This window comes from Pseudorasbora parva, chromosome 2, assembly GCF_024679245.1.
Source record: "Pseudorasbora parva isolate DD20220531a chromosome 2, ASM2467924v1, whole genome shotgun sequence".
Classification (NCBI taxonomy): Eukaryota; Metazoa; Chordata; class Actinopteri; order Cypriniformes; family Gobionidae; genus Pseudorasbora; species Pseudorasbora parva.
In genome coordinates, this window is record NC_090173.1 from 39,488,774 (window position 1) to 39,508,784 (window position 20,011).

The 20,011-nt window shown below is 38.1% G+C and overlaps 1 protein-coding gene across 3 annotated transcripts in view; it reads right to left on the reverse strand.

Moving 5' to 3' along the window:
• sdk1a (sidekick cell adhesion molecule 1a) overlaps positions 1 to 20,011 on the reverse strand; it is a 479,647-nt gene that overhangs the window by 33,152 nt on the left and 426,484 nt on the right. For all 3 annotated transcript variants that reach the window (XM_067420064.1, XM_067420057.1, XM_067420048.1), the window contains 2 exons: positions 10,814 to 10,912; positions 2,052 to 2,246 (listed from right to left, as the gene is read on the reverse strand). In XM_067420064.1, coding sequence (XP_067276165.1) covers positions 2,052 to 2,246; positions 10,814 to 10,912 — 294 coding nt within the window. The remainder of the gene's footprint in view (positions 1 to 2,051; positions 2,247 to 10,813; positions 10,913 to 20,011) is intronic.

Consider the following 20,011-nt stretch of genomic DNA (forward strand, 5'->3'; position numbering starts at 1 on the left):
TCAAAAGCCATGATTGCAGTGGCCTTGCCCGTGCAGCTTTTAAAAGGACCAATCGAGCAGTTTCACGAGGTCAAAGGAAAAACGATCACTCTCCATCTTTAACCCAAAATATATGTCTGTCTTGAAATTGATCAGTTTATTACCAGTGTAGCAGTTGGGATGCATATCATAGCTCTTTAGCAGTATAAAAGTCACAAGTGTCTAAAGAACAACATGGATAATACTTGATATTTGATACATTTCGGTAACGGGTAGGATTATGGGATGTAGAATATTCATTAATCCGAGTTTCTTGTTAGTTAACAGTAGTTACTAGAATGTTGAAGGGTTTGTTTACCCAAAAATGAAAATTCTGTCATTAATGACTCACCCTCAAGTCGTTCGACACCTGTAAGACCTCCGTTCATCTTCGGAACACAAATGAAGATATTTTTGTTGAAATCCGATGGCTCAGAAAGGCTTTCATTGACACCAATGTCATTTCCTCTCTCAAGACCCATAAAAGCCACTGAAGACGTCGTTAAAAAGCCCATCTCACTACAGTGGCTCTACAATCATTTTATGAACCGACGAGAATAGATTTTGTGTGCAAAAACACTAAAATAACGACTCATATAGTGATGAGCTGATTTCAAAACAAAGTTTCAAACCCCTATGAATCAGCGTATCAATTCGAGATTGAAACTGCTGAAATCACGTGACAATGGCGATCCGAATCATGAATCGATACACTGAATCATAACGGTTTGAGGCTTTGTTTTGAAATCTGCACATCACTATATAAGTTGTTATTTATTTATTTTTTGCGCACCAAAACTATTCTCGTAGATTCATAAAATGACTGTAGAGCCACTGGAGTGAGATGGGCCTTTTATGGGTCTTGAAAGAGGAAATGACATAATTTGTGACATATCTTCATTTGTGTTCCGAAGATGAACGGAGGTCTTACGGGTGTCGAACGGCATGAGTCGTGAGTGAGCGACCTGATTAATTAAGGACATTTTCATTTTTGGGTGAACTAATCCTTTAATATTGCATTACTCATTTGTACCTGTGTAGCTACTCATTAATAATTGAACAGTATTCTAAAGTGTTACCCTAAAATGTTACCAAAAGTCTGAATCCACTGGGAATCGTTGGGATCATGAAATGTAGCTGTTTCAGAATGCAGAATTGAATGTGATTTTTCAGTCTATTGTGAATAACTACTTTCCTCCTTTAGAGTCAATTTCATCCAGTTTAACACTAAAATTGTATTGTTATTTTCCACTATTGACAAAACAAACACTAAATTACTAACCGACACTAAATTACTGTTAACTATTGCACACGTTTTAAAAACAATATCTTACATCATGCCTGGTCTAGGGGAAAGAAAAGCCAACTATTACATATTTTAATACAATACTAAAATATGAATTATTTTGATTAAGTAAGTATATAGTATCCATTATAATGTCATGTTAATTTGTCTAACATAATTGTTTTGGAAGCAGGACTCATTTTTGGTAAAGTGTCCTTTTCTTTTTTACCTAAATTGATCTCCATCCTATCAATTTAGGGGTAGGGTTAGGATATAGGCTATGATTGAATGATATGAATGTTGATAGAGGATCATGCCCTACAAATGCAAATCAAGTAGAGTTTAAAGTCATAATGTAATGGAACTAGCAACTGATCTTTTCTTCTATATTGTGACATCCAAGTGAAATGGATTATCATAAAAGAAAAAGTGTAGGATGTGGACATTGGTTGTTGTTAGGATGATGGCAGATTTAAATGAATGCTTGCATTTTATTGAAAGAAAGGGGCAAAGTTTATGCGGAACAATAGAGAAATCTAGCATACGTCACCAGAAAGAAGTCTGTCGTTTCACCAGAAGACTGAGTTATGATTGTTTGATTAAAGATTACGAGCTCGAAAAGATCCCAAAAGAAACATACGCGTAGATTAATCATTTGCAATAAGAGCAATAGAATATAGGTGAATTTATATTTAATGTCGACTTCAAATATATATAGACTTTGTGAATTAAGATGTGTTTGTGTCACCTCTAATCTCAGTAGTTATGACCACAGCCTGTGCAGGTGTTCCCCAGCCTTGCTCCGTCTTGGCAGAGATGCGAAAGATGTAGGCCGACTCTGGGGTCAGGTTGGAGGCGGTGAACTGACGGGTATCAGGACCCACCTCTACTGTGATGAACTGGTTGGGATCCCCAGAATCCATACGGTAAGCTACCTGGTATCCTATAAAACAGTCATTAGATCATTTGAGGTTAGTCTTGATCATCCGTCCTTAAACTGCCTTTACCAACATCAAAAGTCTGAATAACATTTCTACAAACTTTCAGAGTAGTTTTCAGTTTTGAGAAATCAAAGTATAAAAGGGCGAGAGGAAAATATCTCCTCAAAAAGCCATTTGTAGCAGGGAAACCATCTTTAGAAAAACAACAGCAGGTTTATAAGACGAATGGCTTTCAAAAAGGCTTCAGTGCACTGGAAAATTTGGTCTATCAGCATCTATTTTAAATTCAGCTCTGGTTAATGTCTGGAGTCATTGCTTCCCTTTACTGCAAAAAGACTTTATTTAAATATGCCTTTCAATGGCAAGGTCTTCTGCCTTGCCTTTATTCCCTATATCAAATTGAATCCAAATGTCAAATTCAATACACAGAGAAAAGAACCACAGACAAAAATGTGATGCACAACCAACCTGCATGAAATGAAATTTGTTTGTGTTTTACACTGTAGCGTCGGTATAGCTCTGACACTTCTTTATCAACTCCAAAAAAAGAAAGATATGTTCTTTTAACAATTTTTATACTGGATTTTAGCATTATCACTAATTGCCATTTTTGCAATTATTCACGTCAAATTTAACAAAAAACAAATATGTGGGTGAAAAACAGATTCACCAATAGCTTCTGCTCAAACTGAAGCAGTTCAAAAATAACTAAATCTGTTATTTCATATCATTGTATTTAATTTGATATTGGTTGGAACATGATGGGACATAAATAGAAGGTCTGTACCTTTTTATTACAGGTTAGAATTTGTTAATACCAAGACTTACATACATAATTTTGCTTTCTTTTTTTAAAAAGGGACTGAATGTGTGTTAAGCCACTTGTGTTAAGCCATTGGATTAACTGATTGTTAATAGACTGTAAATAAATGGATTCTGAAGAGCAAAGTAGGGTCGAGTTGCCCATTGCCATCTTGCCAGCACGTCATCGTGCGTCACTCACGGATAACAGAAAATGAGCAAAGAGGTGGGACGTGGGCGGAGTTGAGGTGACGTGATGACTAACAGACAGCAGACAAACGGCTGTCACTCAAAGTGGCCACGCCCTTAATTATGCAGAACTTTAAGGCTTTATATAATGTAAACGAAAAAATTCACAGTTGAAACCCTCACAGTTGTAATGAAGGGCAACATTAGCTATAAAGACCAAAACCACAATTTGTACTGGGGCCCCATGAGATTAAGTTACTTCAGTATTGGATTCGAGAGAAACTGGGGGAGGTTGCCGCTTGGGTTCTACACACCTAATATTGTTTTTTGTTTTGTTTTAAAGGGTAACTAAACCCCTGTTCACAGCCTAACTCCACCCACTGGCAATATTTGAAAAATGCTGCAAAAGTGGGCAGAGCCCAGCGGAGACAGAGGGGACGAGACGAGGGCGCAAGGTTATTTTCGTAAACGAAAACTGAAACTAAGACTAAAACTATTGGTCAAAAAACATTTTCGTAAACTGAAATAAAATTAAAAAATCTGAATAAATAAAAAACTAAAACTAAACGAAACTAACTACTCTTACTAAAAAACTAACTGAAATAAAATAATAATTAGCAAAAATAAATATTCGTTTTCGTTATTAATAAGCCCTATTTAATGTGGTGGAAAATCTGACTGTGGCGGTTGAGCGAGTGTCTGTATATTGCGCTAGTGCGCGTGAAGTGATCTGAGGAGGAGATTAACCGCTGTCTGTGACGGACGCGTGTAGACAGGCAACACATCGCCAGTCCTAAACGGCAGTTCACAAAGAATCGATGCGTCCGTGGCAGTGAAATGGGAAATAACACAAGGTAATGAGATGCACGTTGAACTTCTTTTAACTTAAGCTCACTGTTTTAGAATGCCGTTTCTTACGCGACGAGAGACGCAGGCGCAAAAGTCAGCAACTAGTAGAAAGTAACGTTACTAGCCTACTGTGCGTTTGAGATTTCATGTTTGCATAATATTGACAGGCTCAAAGGTGTTATCATAATCATTTACTAATAATAATATTAGTGTCTGTGTGGAGACATTTCCCCACAAAGTAGGGAATACCAGGACACACACACACACACGTTTGTTTCACTATATAAGTGAGGACATTGCATAGACTTCCATTGATTTTTTTTTTATCAGGTTAATGATATTTTCTATCCCCTAACCCAATCCCTATCCCTAAACCTCCCCATCCCAAGAACGTGCAAAACAATAGATTTAAATAAAAACATGTTTTGGCCGATTTATAAGCCTTTTTAACCAGTGAGGACCAGTCAAATGCCCTCACTTAACATAAGTTATCATATTATTTTACTAGATAAGTGAGGACATTGGTCCCCTTTACAATTATAACACAATACACACACACACACACACACACACACACACACTCTCTCTCTCTCACACACACACACACACACACACACACACACACACACACACAGTGTGTGTTGGCTGTATTCAGATGACTTTAGCTGTGGTCTTACGCTGCTAGCCTACATTTTACTACTGAAGAAATTAAAATAAGCTTTTAATTGTTTAACAATATTTTATCTTTGTTATGAATGAGTTTGTCTGGAATTTATAATTTTTACTTTTATATTTTACATTGCATGTATTTGGTTCATTAAGATAGATCCTCTGAGTATTAGCTTATGTCAAAAATATCAAATATAATTTTTTAATATCAAAATATAATTTATTTCATTTTTAATCTCCAGATCGTTGTTTGTATAGGTCATAGTTTGACTCAAGCTTTTTTGCTCAAAGGTGAAGACCCAACTTTATGCATGTTTTGTAAGACCGTCCTGGGTTTAAACAATAATGCTCGTTTATCAAGTTATTTCACTTAAGGATGTTTAGTAAGATTAAACTCTAATCTGCGCAAACATTAAACTTTGCTGAAATTAAAAACCTTGATTTGGTCTCTAAACTTCATTATGGTAACTCTGCTAAACTATAATTACTAAAACTAAAACTGAAACTAAATAAATAAAAACTAAATAGAAATGTATTTGCAAAATAAAAACTAAACTAAAACTAGCAAAACCATTTGTAAAACTAACTAAAACTAAACTGAAATTTGTAGCAAAATTGAAAACGATACTAAAATAAAAACTCATTTAAAAAAGCAAAACTATAATAACCTTGCGAGGGCGGGGCTGAGCGGGGGCCGTGCACCTGAGACCCGTAGTGACAACTTGTTTGACAGCTGTCAGACTCGCAAAGATGGACAGTGACTGGAGTGTGGACAGTAGCTTTGCAACAGAGCGGTCATCTAAAGTAGAGAACTTTTCTCCAAATACCCAAATGTCAAAAAATGTACTCTTATCAATAAACAGCATTAATAAAGCCCCAGTCTTACAGATCATTAACAAAAAAAAGTTGGGTTTAGTTACCCTTTAAAGGTTTAACAAAGCAAAATAAAAAAAATGTTTCAAGGCCCCCTGATGCCTACTTAGTTACCCCTGGTTGGAAATAATTGAATAATTGAAATATTTGTCAAATACCTAAATGAAAATTTTATAATATTAAAGACCCTGTAAAGTCAAAATTAAGTATAGAGCCTCAGTGGCTCCAGTGCGTCATCGACAGTAGGGGCGGGGCCAGGCTTAGAGGCTCCAGTGCGTCATCGAGCCACCGTTTTAGCCCCGCCTAGAAAATCCGCAGCACAGCAATGGTGAAAAACTGTTTAACTCCACAATAACTGGTCTAACTCCACAATTTAGTACTACACAGTTCAAAGTCTTTGCAATGTGTTTTAGCAATACATTTCTAACATTTATAATGTGTTTAGAATTTTTTTATAGAATTGACTTTACAGGGACTTTAACATAAATATATCAGTGTATTGGGAATGAAAAATTAATGACTAAAAACAAAAATAAATAAACAGTGTAATGTATATTTCATACCAAAATATAGAATATCTATATTCATATAGAAGTATAAAGGAAATTATTTTCCAACATTATTAAAATGCAAAACATATATAAATAAATAAATATATAATGTCATAACATAAAGTGTTTTATTTTTATTAAATGTTTTAGGATTTTTATTTATTTTCCACTTTAGAGACTGAACAAGCATGGTGTGTTGTGCTATAGTGTATAAGGCATAACAAGCTGGGTCTGCCGAGTGTCCATCTGCATCATGTCCGTGGGAATGACACGTGTTGCGATCCTCAAGCAAAACAAATGATAACATTAACGGGAAACATGTTGAAATGGAATGTGTGGGCAGAGCTTGGCCGTGGGAGAGACAGAACATTATTCAACCATCTATTTATCTTTCAGGATGCTTGCACTGCATGTTTGGCCCCCTTGGCTGTGCAAAACGAAATTAGGCCATCCCACATTGTGAGACTGCAGCACTTGAGGGCTGCCATTTCATTCTAATGTCCACTTCAGCCATGAGGGGCAGTGGAAAATCACATACATTCATTCCCTGACGCACAAACACATACGCATACACCCTCTCCTCCTGGTTATTTCCATGTCAGAGTCTATATTTCTAGAGATACGGAGAATACCGTGGGCAGAAAGCATCCCTTTCACTCAACATTTGCACGGCTCCGACAGGCTCTGATCCGCGCATAGTTTATTAGGGCTTTGCTTTTGGGAAAGGGTTTCCACTGTGAGGGCATCGGCCCATATGATTGGCTAGGTCACCACCCCGCAAACTCCTGCAGCTCTACTTTCCTCATTTATTGCCTGGCAGAAAGAAACACTCACAAGGGCAGAAAGGGCAGGAGAGCCCAGCGCTCCGCCACTGAATCTGAGTAAGCGACGTTCTCATCACCGCCTGCTTTTAAAAGTATTTCATTTCTTCGAGATGCAGCAATTTAGAGGCATGCCGGCAAATCTCGTTCTACTTCTTTCAAAGAGCTCTTTCTGTGACTTCAATCTACATAACCAGCATCTCTTGATCTGCTGAAGTATGACATGGTGACAGAGCGCAAAATAACACAGTGCGTGTGGCGGGTTCATCTCGGAGTGCCATGGTGTTGATGTAATTAACCAGGTTCTGCTGGCAGCTTCTTTACATCTATTTAGCTTATGTTCACAACACACGTCTGAGTTCCGGTTTGATTCAGCATGGCATTTTCTGCGCATTTCCTCCGTCAAAACCTTCGTTTTTTGAGCTTGAGCTTGAGGCTTCAGCCGAGTCAGATTAAGAGCAACTACTCGATCTGCTGCAAAATCCAAAGCAAACTCCCGTTCCTAGCCATGGACTTTAACGGTCAGGTTTGCTGACGCTTCTGGGAAAGCACAACACATTTTTCAGCAGCTTTAAAAACAGGATTACATTTATCCTTTGCTGTAAACAAAAGTCTCTACTGGAAAATACATCCTAAGCTGGTAGCTGTTTTTTGGAACATGAAGGCTGGTTGTTTCTAAACGGTCTAAACTCGAAATTAGCTGGTGAAAGGAGTGGTTTTCCTAGTGAAAGGGGAAACTCTACACATTCCTTACTTCACTAACAAACCCATTTAAATGTAGCATGCCAAAGAGGTTTGCATTATTTTGGCTGAATACAATTTAAATTTCTGCCTGTTTGACACACAATCCAATTTAATGAATTCAGGAGACTTGAAATATACCACACAAATCATGTCATTTTACATGCTTTTTTAAGCTTGACAATCATTGCCATTCTTGTGTTCAACGAATAGAAAGACAAGAGGGTGAGTAAATGAAAGGATTTTTTGTTTTGGGAGAACTAATCCTTTCATTTTGCTGCTGCAAAGCACCCTCTCTTTTTATTTATTTACTCATTTTTTTATTTACTCATTTATTCTGGACATTATAAAAGCAATTTTATCAAAATGATTTGTTCTCTATATGTGTTTTTACAGCTGCTATGATAATTTTACTATGACAAGCTAACGTGTGCAATTTTATGTGCTATTGATATCACCAAAAGACGGATATAAACAGAGCAATGTTTTGAAAGCATTCCAAAGGCACTGTTTATGTGTTTTGGGGCAAAACAGCTGATGACCAGCTAATGACTGGTTTAGAGCAGCTAGAAACAGCTACTATGTTCCAAAACACAGCTATAGCATCTTAAAACTCTATTTACCAACAGGGATTTACAAGGCCGCTGGTTAAAAAGTCATGCTGTGCCAGATTCCAGACGAAAAAGAACTATGCATGCGCTTTCAGTCTCATTTTTCTACAGAATACACACCACAACAAAGTCCCAATTTTCCCCCAAACATCATAAAAAAGCTTAAATTGGCCTAATTTTTATTCAAAATGAATGCCTCATGAATAGGATTCTATCAACTCAAGTCAAACGTCGTGTTTGGATCTCATCTTTGCATCGCTGATATTGCGTGTATTCTTCTCCGGTGTGATTTGCACAGGCAGCATGATTTGGCAGACGGCTATTCCGAGCTTCATTCACTTGAGGTGTTAGTCAGACTAATCTCATTAAAACGCAGGGATTTTCTCCTCTGCGGCTCCTTCTTCCCGTATGAGGAATTAGTCTCAGGTGCACTGTGACATGGCTTCATTCACAGAGCGGAGGGAAGAAGCAGGCTCTCTTCTGAGCCAGATACTGCCAGCCCAATGCATTTCACGCTCTCATGTAGGCCAGATCAAGTACTGAGGAGACTGTTTTAATGTGAGGGGAAGTACATGAAAGCAGCTTTGCACTTGAATCCAGGCTACATGGGTCAGCCGAGACCATTCTCACAAGAAAAATGGAAATGTATTTAATCTTTATTTTATTTTATTCACAAAAAATCATCACTTTTCTGTTCCTTACTGAATAGAAAAATTTACATTCAATTAAATTTGTCACACTGACTGGTGAATGAGTGTAAATGTATACATATGATTCATAGGTCTGAATCACAGACATGTCACTTCCTAAGTTAATTGTCTTGGATTACTCACTCACTCACAATAAGTGTTTGATAAGTTTAAATGCAATGTTAAAAATGCGATTTTGTTATTTTATGAAATATAAAACAAATCTTAAAATTATTACTCATTAGACAAACACTACCATGGGGTTGGTAAGTCTCTTATGCTCGCCAATGCTGCATTTATTTGAACAAAAATACAGTCATATTCGTGAAATATTATTAAAATTTTAAATAACTTTTATATTTGAATATATTTTAAAATGTAATTTATTCCTGTGATGTCAAAGTATTAGATGTGCTGATTTCCTGCTCAAGAAACAATTCTTATTATCAAAAATGTGAAAACAGTTGTGCAGCTTAAATTTTTTTGTGGAGACTGTTATTTCTTTAAATTATTTAATCTTAAAGGTGCACTATGCAACTTTCCATCCACTGGAGGGGGCCTATTCTAAACAAAGGCGTAGTTTGATGATGCCAAGTGTGAGCTCAGTATCTTGGGACATGTGGTCTTCACCTCACAGCTGGTGGAAAATAGGACTCGGGCAGAAATCATGTTCGGGGATGTGGTTATTAACGTTACTGTAGTGTAAAGCAGAGCAGGAATGAGTGTTGTGGAGCTGAGCATGGACGCTGGAGCGATTGTTATACAAACACACGACTCGCGAGTACCGGGACTTTTATTATGACGGGACGGGACACAGTCCCCGGGTGCGGACTTCCGCTTTTTCCGGTCATGAGTATGAGGTAACTCAGCTCTGTTTATCATATTAGATACATTTAAGTGTGTTTAAAATGATGTTATGACGTTACTCTGTGCGTTCGCTCGGCGCTGCTGTGACATGTTCACACTGCTAAGAGAAAAGCGATTCTGCAGAATAAAACCGAGGGTAGCGCAGATATGACGCGTTTGACAGGCTACTCGCTCAAATGCTATGCTGAAACGTCCCGGTCCTTGGTTAAAATAATAATAATAATAAATTATAATTTAATAATTTTTAAATAATAATAATAAAAATAATAATTTACAAATAGTTGGAAACATTTGGGATATTGTAAGAACTCAACTGAACAAAATATATAACACTGGCCTAGTGGTTTTTGGATATTTTACTGCAAAAATACTACATAGTGCACCTTTAATAGAAAGTTCCGCATTAAAGCTGCTGTCTGTAACTTTTTTTTGTTCAAGATTTAAAAAAATGATATAATGAGAATGTGCAACATAAATCCATTTTCCAAACTGGGTTTTTGTCTTACCCCGAATCATTATGGCACACTTATAATAAGTATTTATATTGGGACTATTTCAGGCCAGACTGGTAGGTACCTCTGCGGAGGAGCACAGTCCCTGTGTGATCTGCCATAGACATAAACAGAGAGAAGTAGCTCCGGCTGCAATGTTCTTCCGCAAGAAGAAAACATGCAGTTCTGTTTATTAACCACTAGAGTGCAAAAAGTTACGGACTGCAGCTTTAATTTGAAATATTTGTAATTAACATGTACACATTTTTTATAACAATGCAAAAATCCTTGATAAATACAAATATTTAAAAACAAATCACTGAACAATGGTGTAATAATATGATCTGTTATTAGAAAAAATCTGTTTTCCATTTTATTAGTGTCTAAGTGAAAGAAATAACCTATGGTTTCTCTTACCCATTATAATGCCATTGGGGTCCACAGGGGGCTGCCAGACCACTCTTACTTCAGTCAGACGCACCTCTGGGAACACAAGCCTCATGGGTGGCCCAGGAACTATTGAAAGGGAAAATGAGGGGCAAAGATGAGACTATATCATCACATGACTCTTAGAGTAATTAAAACACCCATCAACCGTTAAAAATCTAAACCTTTCTTTTGAATTCTAACTGAACCACAAGCTTTAATAGGGTATTTAGCTTTCAAAGAAGGAGCGGCCCTCTGAGACAGACTCTGAAATGGTATTTACGTCAGGAAAGGTCATTATGAGAAAAAAATCTGCTTTGAAAAGGACAAATAAAAAGTAACATTCATAAAAAGACAGTTATGACAGCGCTCAAACTATGAAAGTTTAATGAACATATTCGGGATGAAATCTCTACAGTGGTTGACAAAGTGTGAACGCTTGTATTACACCCATCTGTGCAGAGAAATCCTTTTCTCTGATCTGCTATAGTATAAAGAAAAATAATGTGAAGTCAGAAAAATTACATTATAGTTGTTCTGAATGGTTGTTAGCATGTTGCTGTGGAATTTTGAGTGGTAACTAGTGGGTTTTGGGGGGTTGCCAGGGTAATGCTTTGATGTTAAGGTGTTCTGAGTGGGTAATAGGGGTTTAGGTGGTTGTCAAGGTGTTGCTATGTGACTGCTAAGATGTTCTGAATGGTCAAATCGTTTCTTTGCTGCTGCTAGAAAGTTCTGGGTGTTTTTTTTAGCATGTTGTTATGTAATTGCTAGGGTTCTGTAGGTATTTGCCAGGGGTTTGTAATGTGGTTGCTATTGTATTAGTATGGTTGCTAGAATGCTGCATGGGTTGTCAATGCGTTGCTATAGGGCTGCTAAGAAGTTCTGAATATTTTTTTTTTTTAGCATGCTGCTATCTAGTTGTTAGGGTAGCTATTGTAGGTGCTTGCCAGGGATTTGCAATGTGGTTGCTAAAGTATTCTGCGTTGTTGTTAGCACAACGCTATGGCAATATGGGTCGTTGCCTAAGTTTTGCTATGTAGTTGCTGAGATGTTCTGGGTGGTTGTTAACACATTATTATGTGGTTGTAAAGGTTATGCAGGTTGGTTGCCAGAGTTCTGTGGGTGGTTGCCAGGGTGCCCCAAATGTCTATAAGCATGTTGCTATGCAGTTTGCTGGTCCCTAAAATTTACTCTACAAGCCACACGATGTAAGGTATAATTTAAGTTAGCTGACAAAATCCGCTTAGTGTGTGGTTTGCTCATTCAAATCTGCCTTAGCAAACACTACTAATGATTAGTTGTCAGCTAGCAAGCTGCAAAATCTGGTTGTTCTTCTCTCAGACTTTGTCGTCTTGCCCTTGACAAGAGCATTTAGAGCCATGCTGCTCCATGAGTGCTGCCACATGGCACACCAACTCACTCTACCCCTTCTGAAGCGGGCCATTGCTGAGTCACATGTTCCGCTAGACAGCCAAGGCTATATCATTGAATGTTAAGACTGAAGCTAAGCATTGCAGAGGGGCGATCTGCTGTCTACAGGAGGAGATCAATGATGACTGGAGGATATAATGACTGTTGTGCCCTACTCTGAAGGACACAGTGCGACACCGGAGCTAAAAGACCACTGCTAAAGACCTTGATTAAGGAGAATTGTTTCCTTCCCCTGCTGGTGCATCTCATCTCTAAACATACACACTTTCCCCTCTCTCCAAGGCATCTGTGACAGGTCTATACATCCACTAACAGGACACCTGTGGAGGGACAGATAACATGGAGGGAAACCAATAACGGGCTTGAGGTACACACACACACCCACACGAGTGAAACGGCACTGCAAACACACTGTTGTTGTGTTGTACGAGAATCGCCGTGCTGTACAAATGTGGAACAAACACAATCAACGCTTGTGCCGTCTCTCGACCACTTCTTTATTTCTCTCTGGATTCCCCCAGTCGATGCAGTCGGTTAGGCGGATTCTATGTTTCATTTCCTGGACATTAAGGATCTTATAAATCTAACACATCTGACAGCGATTTGATTTGTATTGCTTTTTGCAGTCATAGTGTGTGGGACCGTAGGGACACATGTCCACAAGAAGAAGCTCTTACAGTAGAGAGTGCTTTTCCCAAGACACTTCTGTCTCTTGCCAACGTATTACTCGCATTCATCATCCTGCTATCAGCCCTTCATGCGCCACGAGGCTTATATGGAGATTACACGCACACGAGGGGTAGCCACTTATGATGCACGACTCATGACTTGAGTGCATTTACTCTGCATCTTCAATTAGGAAATCCGCTTATTAATTACTTATTTTAGCGGGTCACTAATTAACACTTTCCAGCCCATCTTTTCAGAGACATGCGAACATTAACAACTTTAAGGCAAGTTAATCTAATAGCAGTACAAAAAAAGAACCGTTCAATTTGCTGCCTGCTTTGCTGATATGTCTCTGATTAAATCCAATTACAGGATGTTTAGGTTTAGGCAAACAATAGTCAGGACAATCAATCAAATCCACCACAGGCAGGATGGACAGCATGTAGCATCTTCAAACCCCTGCGTACGCCATCCGGCCCAGGCTAAATTGGTGCTGTACCATTAGTCCTTAATGAAGTCTGTTCTGGAGGGGAATTTAAAAGGCAAACATACAGATAATTGCTGCCAAGGTCGAGTGATCACAGACGGGGAGACATGCAGCCCTGGCCCTGCGCTTCCATCATAAAAGTGTGGCGGTGAAATGGCCCGAGCTCTCCACGTCTGTCGAGGGGAAGCTCCATTTACAGCCACGTTTAAAAGAGACCTGTTATCTCTTATTCAGAGAGCAGCACAGAGCGGATCACGGACGTGGAGACTCCATTAACGTGACTCTGTAGCCGGCTGGATTAAGGGCTGACCCCTGTATATCACATAGTGGGCTTCTTTAAATGGCTCCCACAAGCCTGGGGAAAGGCTTCTATTGCTATCTCCATGACGTCCACTCTTGTGATAACATTTTTGGTTTCTGAGGCAAGTTTAACTGCTTAAAATTGCACAATGTGACAAGAGTGGCTTAGTAACATGTTGTAGCTGCCTTACAAATTAAGATTTATAATATTTATATTAAAGCAAATACAAATAAATGTTCATATTAACATTATGTTCATTATGTATAGAGTGGCATAACCTAGTTTTAAAAAGTGGGTGGGACAGTTGTGTGTATGTGTGTGTGTGTGTGTGTGTGGGGGGGGGGTGCTAATACAATGCTATGAGATATATAATAACAATTGCAGAAAGAAAAAAAACATTATAATGTACAGGAATCAATTTTTAGCCTAGAAATCTAGACGCACCCTAGCGGCAGCAAATTTAATCTGCCCGCAAGTGTCGTCTAGGAACTCTCAATACCCTTCTGAGCTGTATTCCCCTAATTCTTGCCGGGCCAATCACATCGTGTATAGAGGTGGCGGGCGGGACCATAATGACGACGGCCGAGTTGCGTTTGCGTGCTTCTAGTAAACACAGAAACTGGCGAACGGTGGCGGTCTTTCGAATCAGCTTGGACTGCGATTCTAGAAGACTTGGAGTTAAGCTTTTCTCTGAGAAAAGAACAAAGAACGGCACTGAAGTCATTCTTAAAAAGGGAAGATGTGTTCGGAGTTTAGCCGACCGGATATGGTGAATGTTTAATCTGTCAACAAGCTCCGTTTCACCTTCGTTGCTCTGGTTGGTGTAGCGCTATCCTATCGCGTGCAGAGGGAGTTTGAAAGACAACCGTTTATCCCGCCCCTCGGATTGAGCCCTGTCAATAGTGAGTTTCCAGACAAAACATCTTGATGTGGGTCTGGCTTGTCAGGCTAATCAATTTTAATAGTAAATTGGGTTTAATTTATCAACATAGTTTCATCTGTACATCTACTAATAATATTTCTGTCAGGACCACTATTGTCAATGATGATTGACTGACTATTAGAATATACTGTAGTTTAGATTGGAATGGTATGGTTCCGTTCTGGGCAAAAACTCCCTGCATATTCATGCAGCCTAGCATGGATAAGAGCAGGGAGAGCAGCGATAACCCCCCTTAGGGTAAACAGAACAGAACCAACATAATGTATTGCAGATATCATTAATGTTGTACAAAATAATTCAGGAATTTAATCTGATTCGAGGGAAATTAGAATACCAAATCCTGACAGGACGAGAGGAGGAGCTAGGGGTGGAGGAGGGTAAATGAGCTCTGGAGAAACACGATAGCTGCTGATAGTACTGAGGAGCTTATATATGTATGCTGTGATAGATTTCATATTCCTATAGGTAGACGTGATCAGCTGACGATATACTGCACAGGTCAGGGTGTGTGTATTGTAACTATATATATATATAGCCTATATAGCCTATATATTAGGGCCGGGACTTTAACGCGTTAATTAAGATTAATTAATTACGTGACTTTAACGCGTTAATTAATTACGCAAAAAAAAAATTTAAAAAAAAAATTAACCACACTTATTTTTGCACTGCGGAACGTTTTTCAATGAATGAGTTTCGACGGACCGATTATACTGGAACACCAACTAGCGCTCCGGAGTCACGACAACAACAAACCATGAGTGAACATGAACGAAGAAGCTGATGAGACTGCTCTGCTTGGCCTCATGGATGGGAAATTTTGTTTTAAAAAACGAAAGAATGAAAGCGTCGTCAAGAGCATGGTTGTGAGCAAGCTATACAACAAGGAATTTGGGTATCACCGCAGCACATCGAGCCTCAAATATCACAAATATGCTTTTGCTAAACTTAATGGCAAACATTGCGCTGGTCTGCTGGACTGAAATAAATAAACTATATTTTGTTGATTAAGTTTATGTATTCAGTCATTATTCAATGGTATACTAAAAATACATGTGAAAAATGACTTCTCATTGTTCTCAGGTCAAATATTTATATGCAATTAAAATGCAATTAATTTCGATTAATTAATTACAAAGCCTCTAATTAATTAGATTAATTTTTTTAATCGAGTCCCGGCCCTAATATATATACACTAGGGGTGACCCCTAATAGTCGAAGATTCGATGCATCGATATGCAGGACCGGATTCGATCACTGATCTCATGGTCGTATCTTTGCGGGTGTTATGAAACGAGGATCATACCATTTTGGCAATATGGGTGTGCTCAATATTAGTGTTATAAAGACGTGTTGCGCCGCTGAGCTTCGCACCGGACGCGCACGCCTTTAAAAATCAAACACAAATACACCGACGGCGGCATTCAACGCGCTGTCCGCGCGATTAAATGTATATTTCCCTCAAATCGTGAATGTACATACTGATTTCACCCTGTGCTACAAGATACACTCATCGTGCAGCTCTTCTGTCAGAAGTCGATTCAAAATTGAGCTCACGCGGATATAATGTTCACGTCTGCCTGGTGTGAGAGATGGCGCTGAGCTTCAGTCCGGTGGGCGACCCCCCTTCAGGCACAATCGGCTTAAGAATGTGCATATAAACGCACTCAAAGTGTTCTTTTCCTCTCTAGGCAGGTATTTTTTTTAGGTTTATTTATCAAAATGTTCTTTTATATATTTGTGTGATGTTCTGTGTTTCGATTGCAGCTTTTAAATGTTATGAGAGAACGGTTAATTTGCGAATGTGTAGTGTAGCCTAGTTTTGATCACTTTATTAAAAGTGGTGGCTGTGTGCCGTGTGTAAAGTAAAATAAAAATAGTCTTAGCCTCCTACTGACTAGTGTCCTGCCCTTCCCAACCCGTTTATACCGTTTATTTTTTTCTGGTCTATGGTTTACACACACACATATGATTCGACTATTGGTCGACCATAGAGAGATTTGAAAATTTTGATTCGAATGTGTAAATCCTTAGTCGGGGACACCCCTAATATACACACACTCTCCTAAAGGATTATTATTACTTTTGGCAGTTGCTTCAATGCATTTAGGGTTGTTGTCCTGGTCAAGACAATCTCCTGAACTCCAAACTGAATGTCAGAATGGGAAAGAAAGGTGATTTAAGCAATTTTGAGCATGGCATGGTTGTTGGTGCCAGACCAGCCGGTCTGAGTATTTCACAATCTGCTCAGTTACTGGGATTTTCACACACAACCATTTCTAGGGTTTACAAAGACTGGTGTGGAAAGGGAAAAACATCCAATATGCGGCAGTCCTGTGGGGCCAAAATGTCTTGCTGATGCTAGAGGTCAGAGGAGAATGGGCCGACTGATTCAGGCTGATAGAAGAGCAACTTTGACTGAAATAACCACTCGTTACAACCAAGGTATGCAGAAAAGCATTTGTGAAGCCACAACACGCACAACCTTGAGGGGGATGGGCTACAACAGCAGAAGACCCCACTGGGTACCACTCATCTCCACTACAAAGAGGAAAAAGAGGCTACAATTTGCACTAGCTCACCAAAATTGGACAGTTGAAGACTGGAAAAATTTTGCCAGGTCTGGTGAGTCTCGATTTTTGTCAAGACATTCAGATGGTTGAGTCAGAATTTTGTGTAAACACAATGATAACATGGATCCATTATGCCTTGTTACTACCACTGTGCAGGCTGGTGGTGGTGGTGGTGTAATGGTGTGGGGGATGTTTTCTTGGCACACTTTAGGCCCGTTAGTGCCAGCTCGGCATCGTTTAAATGCCATGGCTTACCTGAGCATTGTTACTGACCATGGCCATCCCTTTATGACCACCATGTACCCATTCTCTGATGGCTACTTCCAGCAGGATAATGCACCATGTCACAAAGCTCAAATAATTTCAAATTGGTTTCTTGAACATGGCAATGAGTTCACTGTACTAAAATGGCCCCCACAGTCACCAGATCTCAACCCAATAGAGCATCTGTTATTGGTTGATTAGATAATTGCATTAATGAGAAATAGAACAGGTGTTCCTAATAATCCTTTAGGGGAGTATATATATATTAGGGCTTTCAAAATGAATAACTAATCAATAATTACTAGTTAAAATATATATATATATATATATATATATTTTATCCGAATAGAAAACAGCAAATACTACGATGTATGTCATTTCGCCATTCAACCCATAAAAAATAAAAAATAAATAAAAAAAAAATCTAAATAATAATATATATATATATTTTGGGGTTGGAATTTCCAGCGAAAATAACTAACTGATGAGAAAAAAAAGCTACAAGGCCGGATTAGACCTACAACCTCTGACATGCTCACCGAATCATGAATCGATACAATGATTCATAACGGTTTGAATCTTTGTTTTGAAATCTGAGTATTTCTGAGCCATCGGGTTTCAACAAAAATATCTTCATTTGTGTTCCGAAGAAGAACGGAGGTCTTATGGATGTCGAACGACATGAGGGTGAGTAATTAATTTTTGGGTGAACAAACCCATAATACTGGATAAAAAACAAAAACATTCTCTAAATTCATTTTGCCACCACTGCTCAAAGCAGTTCTTAAATATTTCACAATTAATTGAGTACATAGCATAGTTTTATTGTGATTAAACATATTTATACCTATCTTAACCAGACTTTTGATTGGGTAAACATGGTTACAAAGAATTGTCTGTTTGATTCACTATTTTTCATTTTTTGTAAGAAAACAACTGGTGGAAGTTCAAACTAAATACAGTTGTCCCTCACAACATTCAGTTTAGTTATAGGCCCATGTGGGTTTCACATTGGATGAATCGTAGACAATTACATTTAATTCCCATTCGTTTTAGTCTTGAATATGTGGTGTCTAGTTTAATAAAATATTTGATTCTTCCTTTTCCATTGAGATACCTAGATAACAAAACAAAAAAATCTAAGTAAAGGACTGATGGCAGACGGTTTATATTTAATATTACGTTTATTTAATATACGAATATTTAAGTTTTCAAGTATAACATCCTCGAATGAATCAAAGCAGATTTAACAACACAAAATAAATTACAATTCAGCACTTCACATAGACAAACTGTATTGCTTATCTGACAAATCTCTTGGTACAATGTGTATATCAATTGTTTCTCCAGAACAACCTTGTGGGAGCCTTATTTGTGCCGTTTCCCAAAAACACATTTATGTCCCTTATGGCTGTATAGCAATCATATACTGATAGTGAATTAGTTCCAAATATTATCTGTCTGTAATCCTGACCAGAGTAAATCACTGTTATATTAGATAGCTAACTATCATACCTCTCTTCTGAAAGCTTTCATTCCTCAAATTCAGCCAACCCTTCAAAGTCTATTTAAGTTGAAGTCCATTTGGAGTAAACGTTTTGGAGGCCATCCTCGCCGACAAAGGTTTTGTGGTGTAGTACTCTAAATGTTTTCGTTTTCTAGTCTTAAAAAAAATTACTTTCAGCAGGGTATTTAAAGCAGTGGAAATCAGTGGAAAGTGGTAAACTGCAGTGTGCAAATCTATTAAGTGAATGCAAAGGCACATAATCTACACAAAAAACAAGACTACAGAAGACCTTCAAAAAAGTCTCTGAAAGAGCTTAAGACTAAATGCCATTTTATATTTTTATTCTATAAAATCCAAGGCCACATCAATCTGTGCACTTCTTGTGCGCAGAGCAAATGCCCATTATTCGTGACAGCTCATAAACTTACACTGCTTGGTCAAGGAGGGTGCACATAAAACAGAGTTACAGCATTAAAGGGAGAGTTCGTCCAAAAATGAAAATTTGGTCATTATTCATCTCATACTACTTCAGACCAATAATCCTTTCTTTCTTCATTGAAATAAAAATAGAGATATTTGGAATAATCTTAAAATGGATCATTTATTAAACGACAACAGTTAAGTGCTGTTTTAGCTACACAAATTACAAGCACACAAACAAAAAACTATTAAAAAATACTACCATAATTCTTTTGAGGCCACACAACAGTTTAAAAATTCACTATTTATTTACTGATAATCTTCTTACCCAGCAAGTAACTGAGAACTATTGACAGTTGAATTTAGATTTTGAGAATCAATCAGTCCAATTTGTGAACTGGCTCAACTGGTTCATTAAAAACAACAGAGTCAAAAAAGAATGATTATTTTGCTGATTTGGTTCTCAAATTAAACTCACTGACTCAATGATCCGGTCACAGCCGTGCTGTGGAAAACCTTATCACAGAATAATTATTTATATTTCATGTGGCATCAAAATACTTGAAAACAAAGTTGTTGACAATTCATATAAGA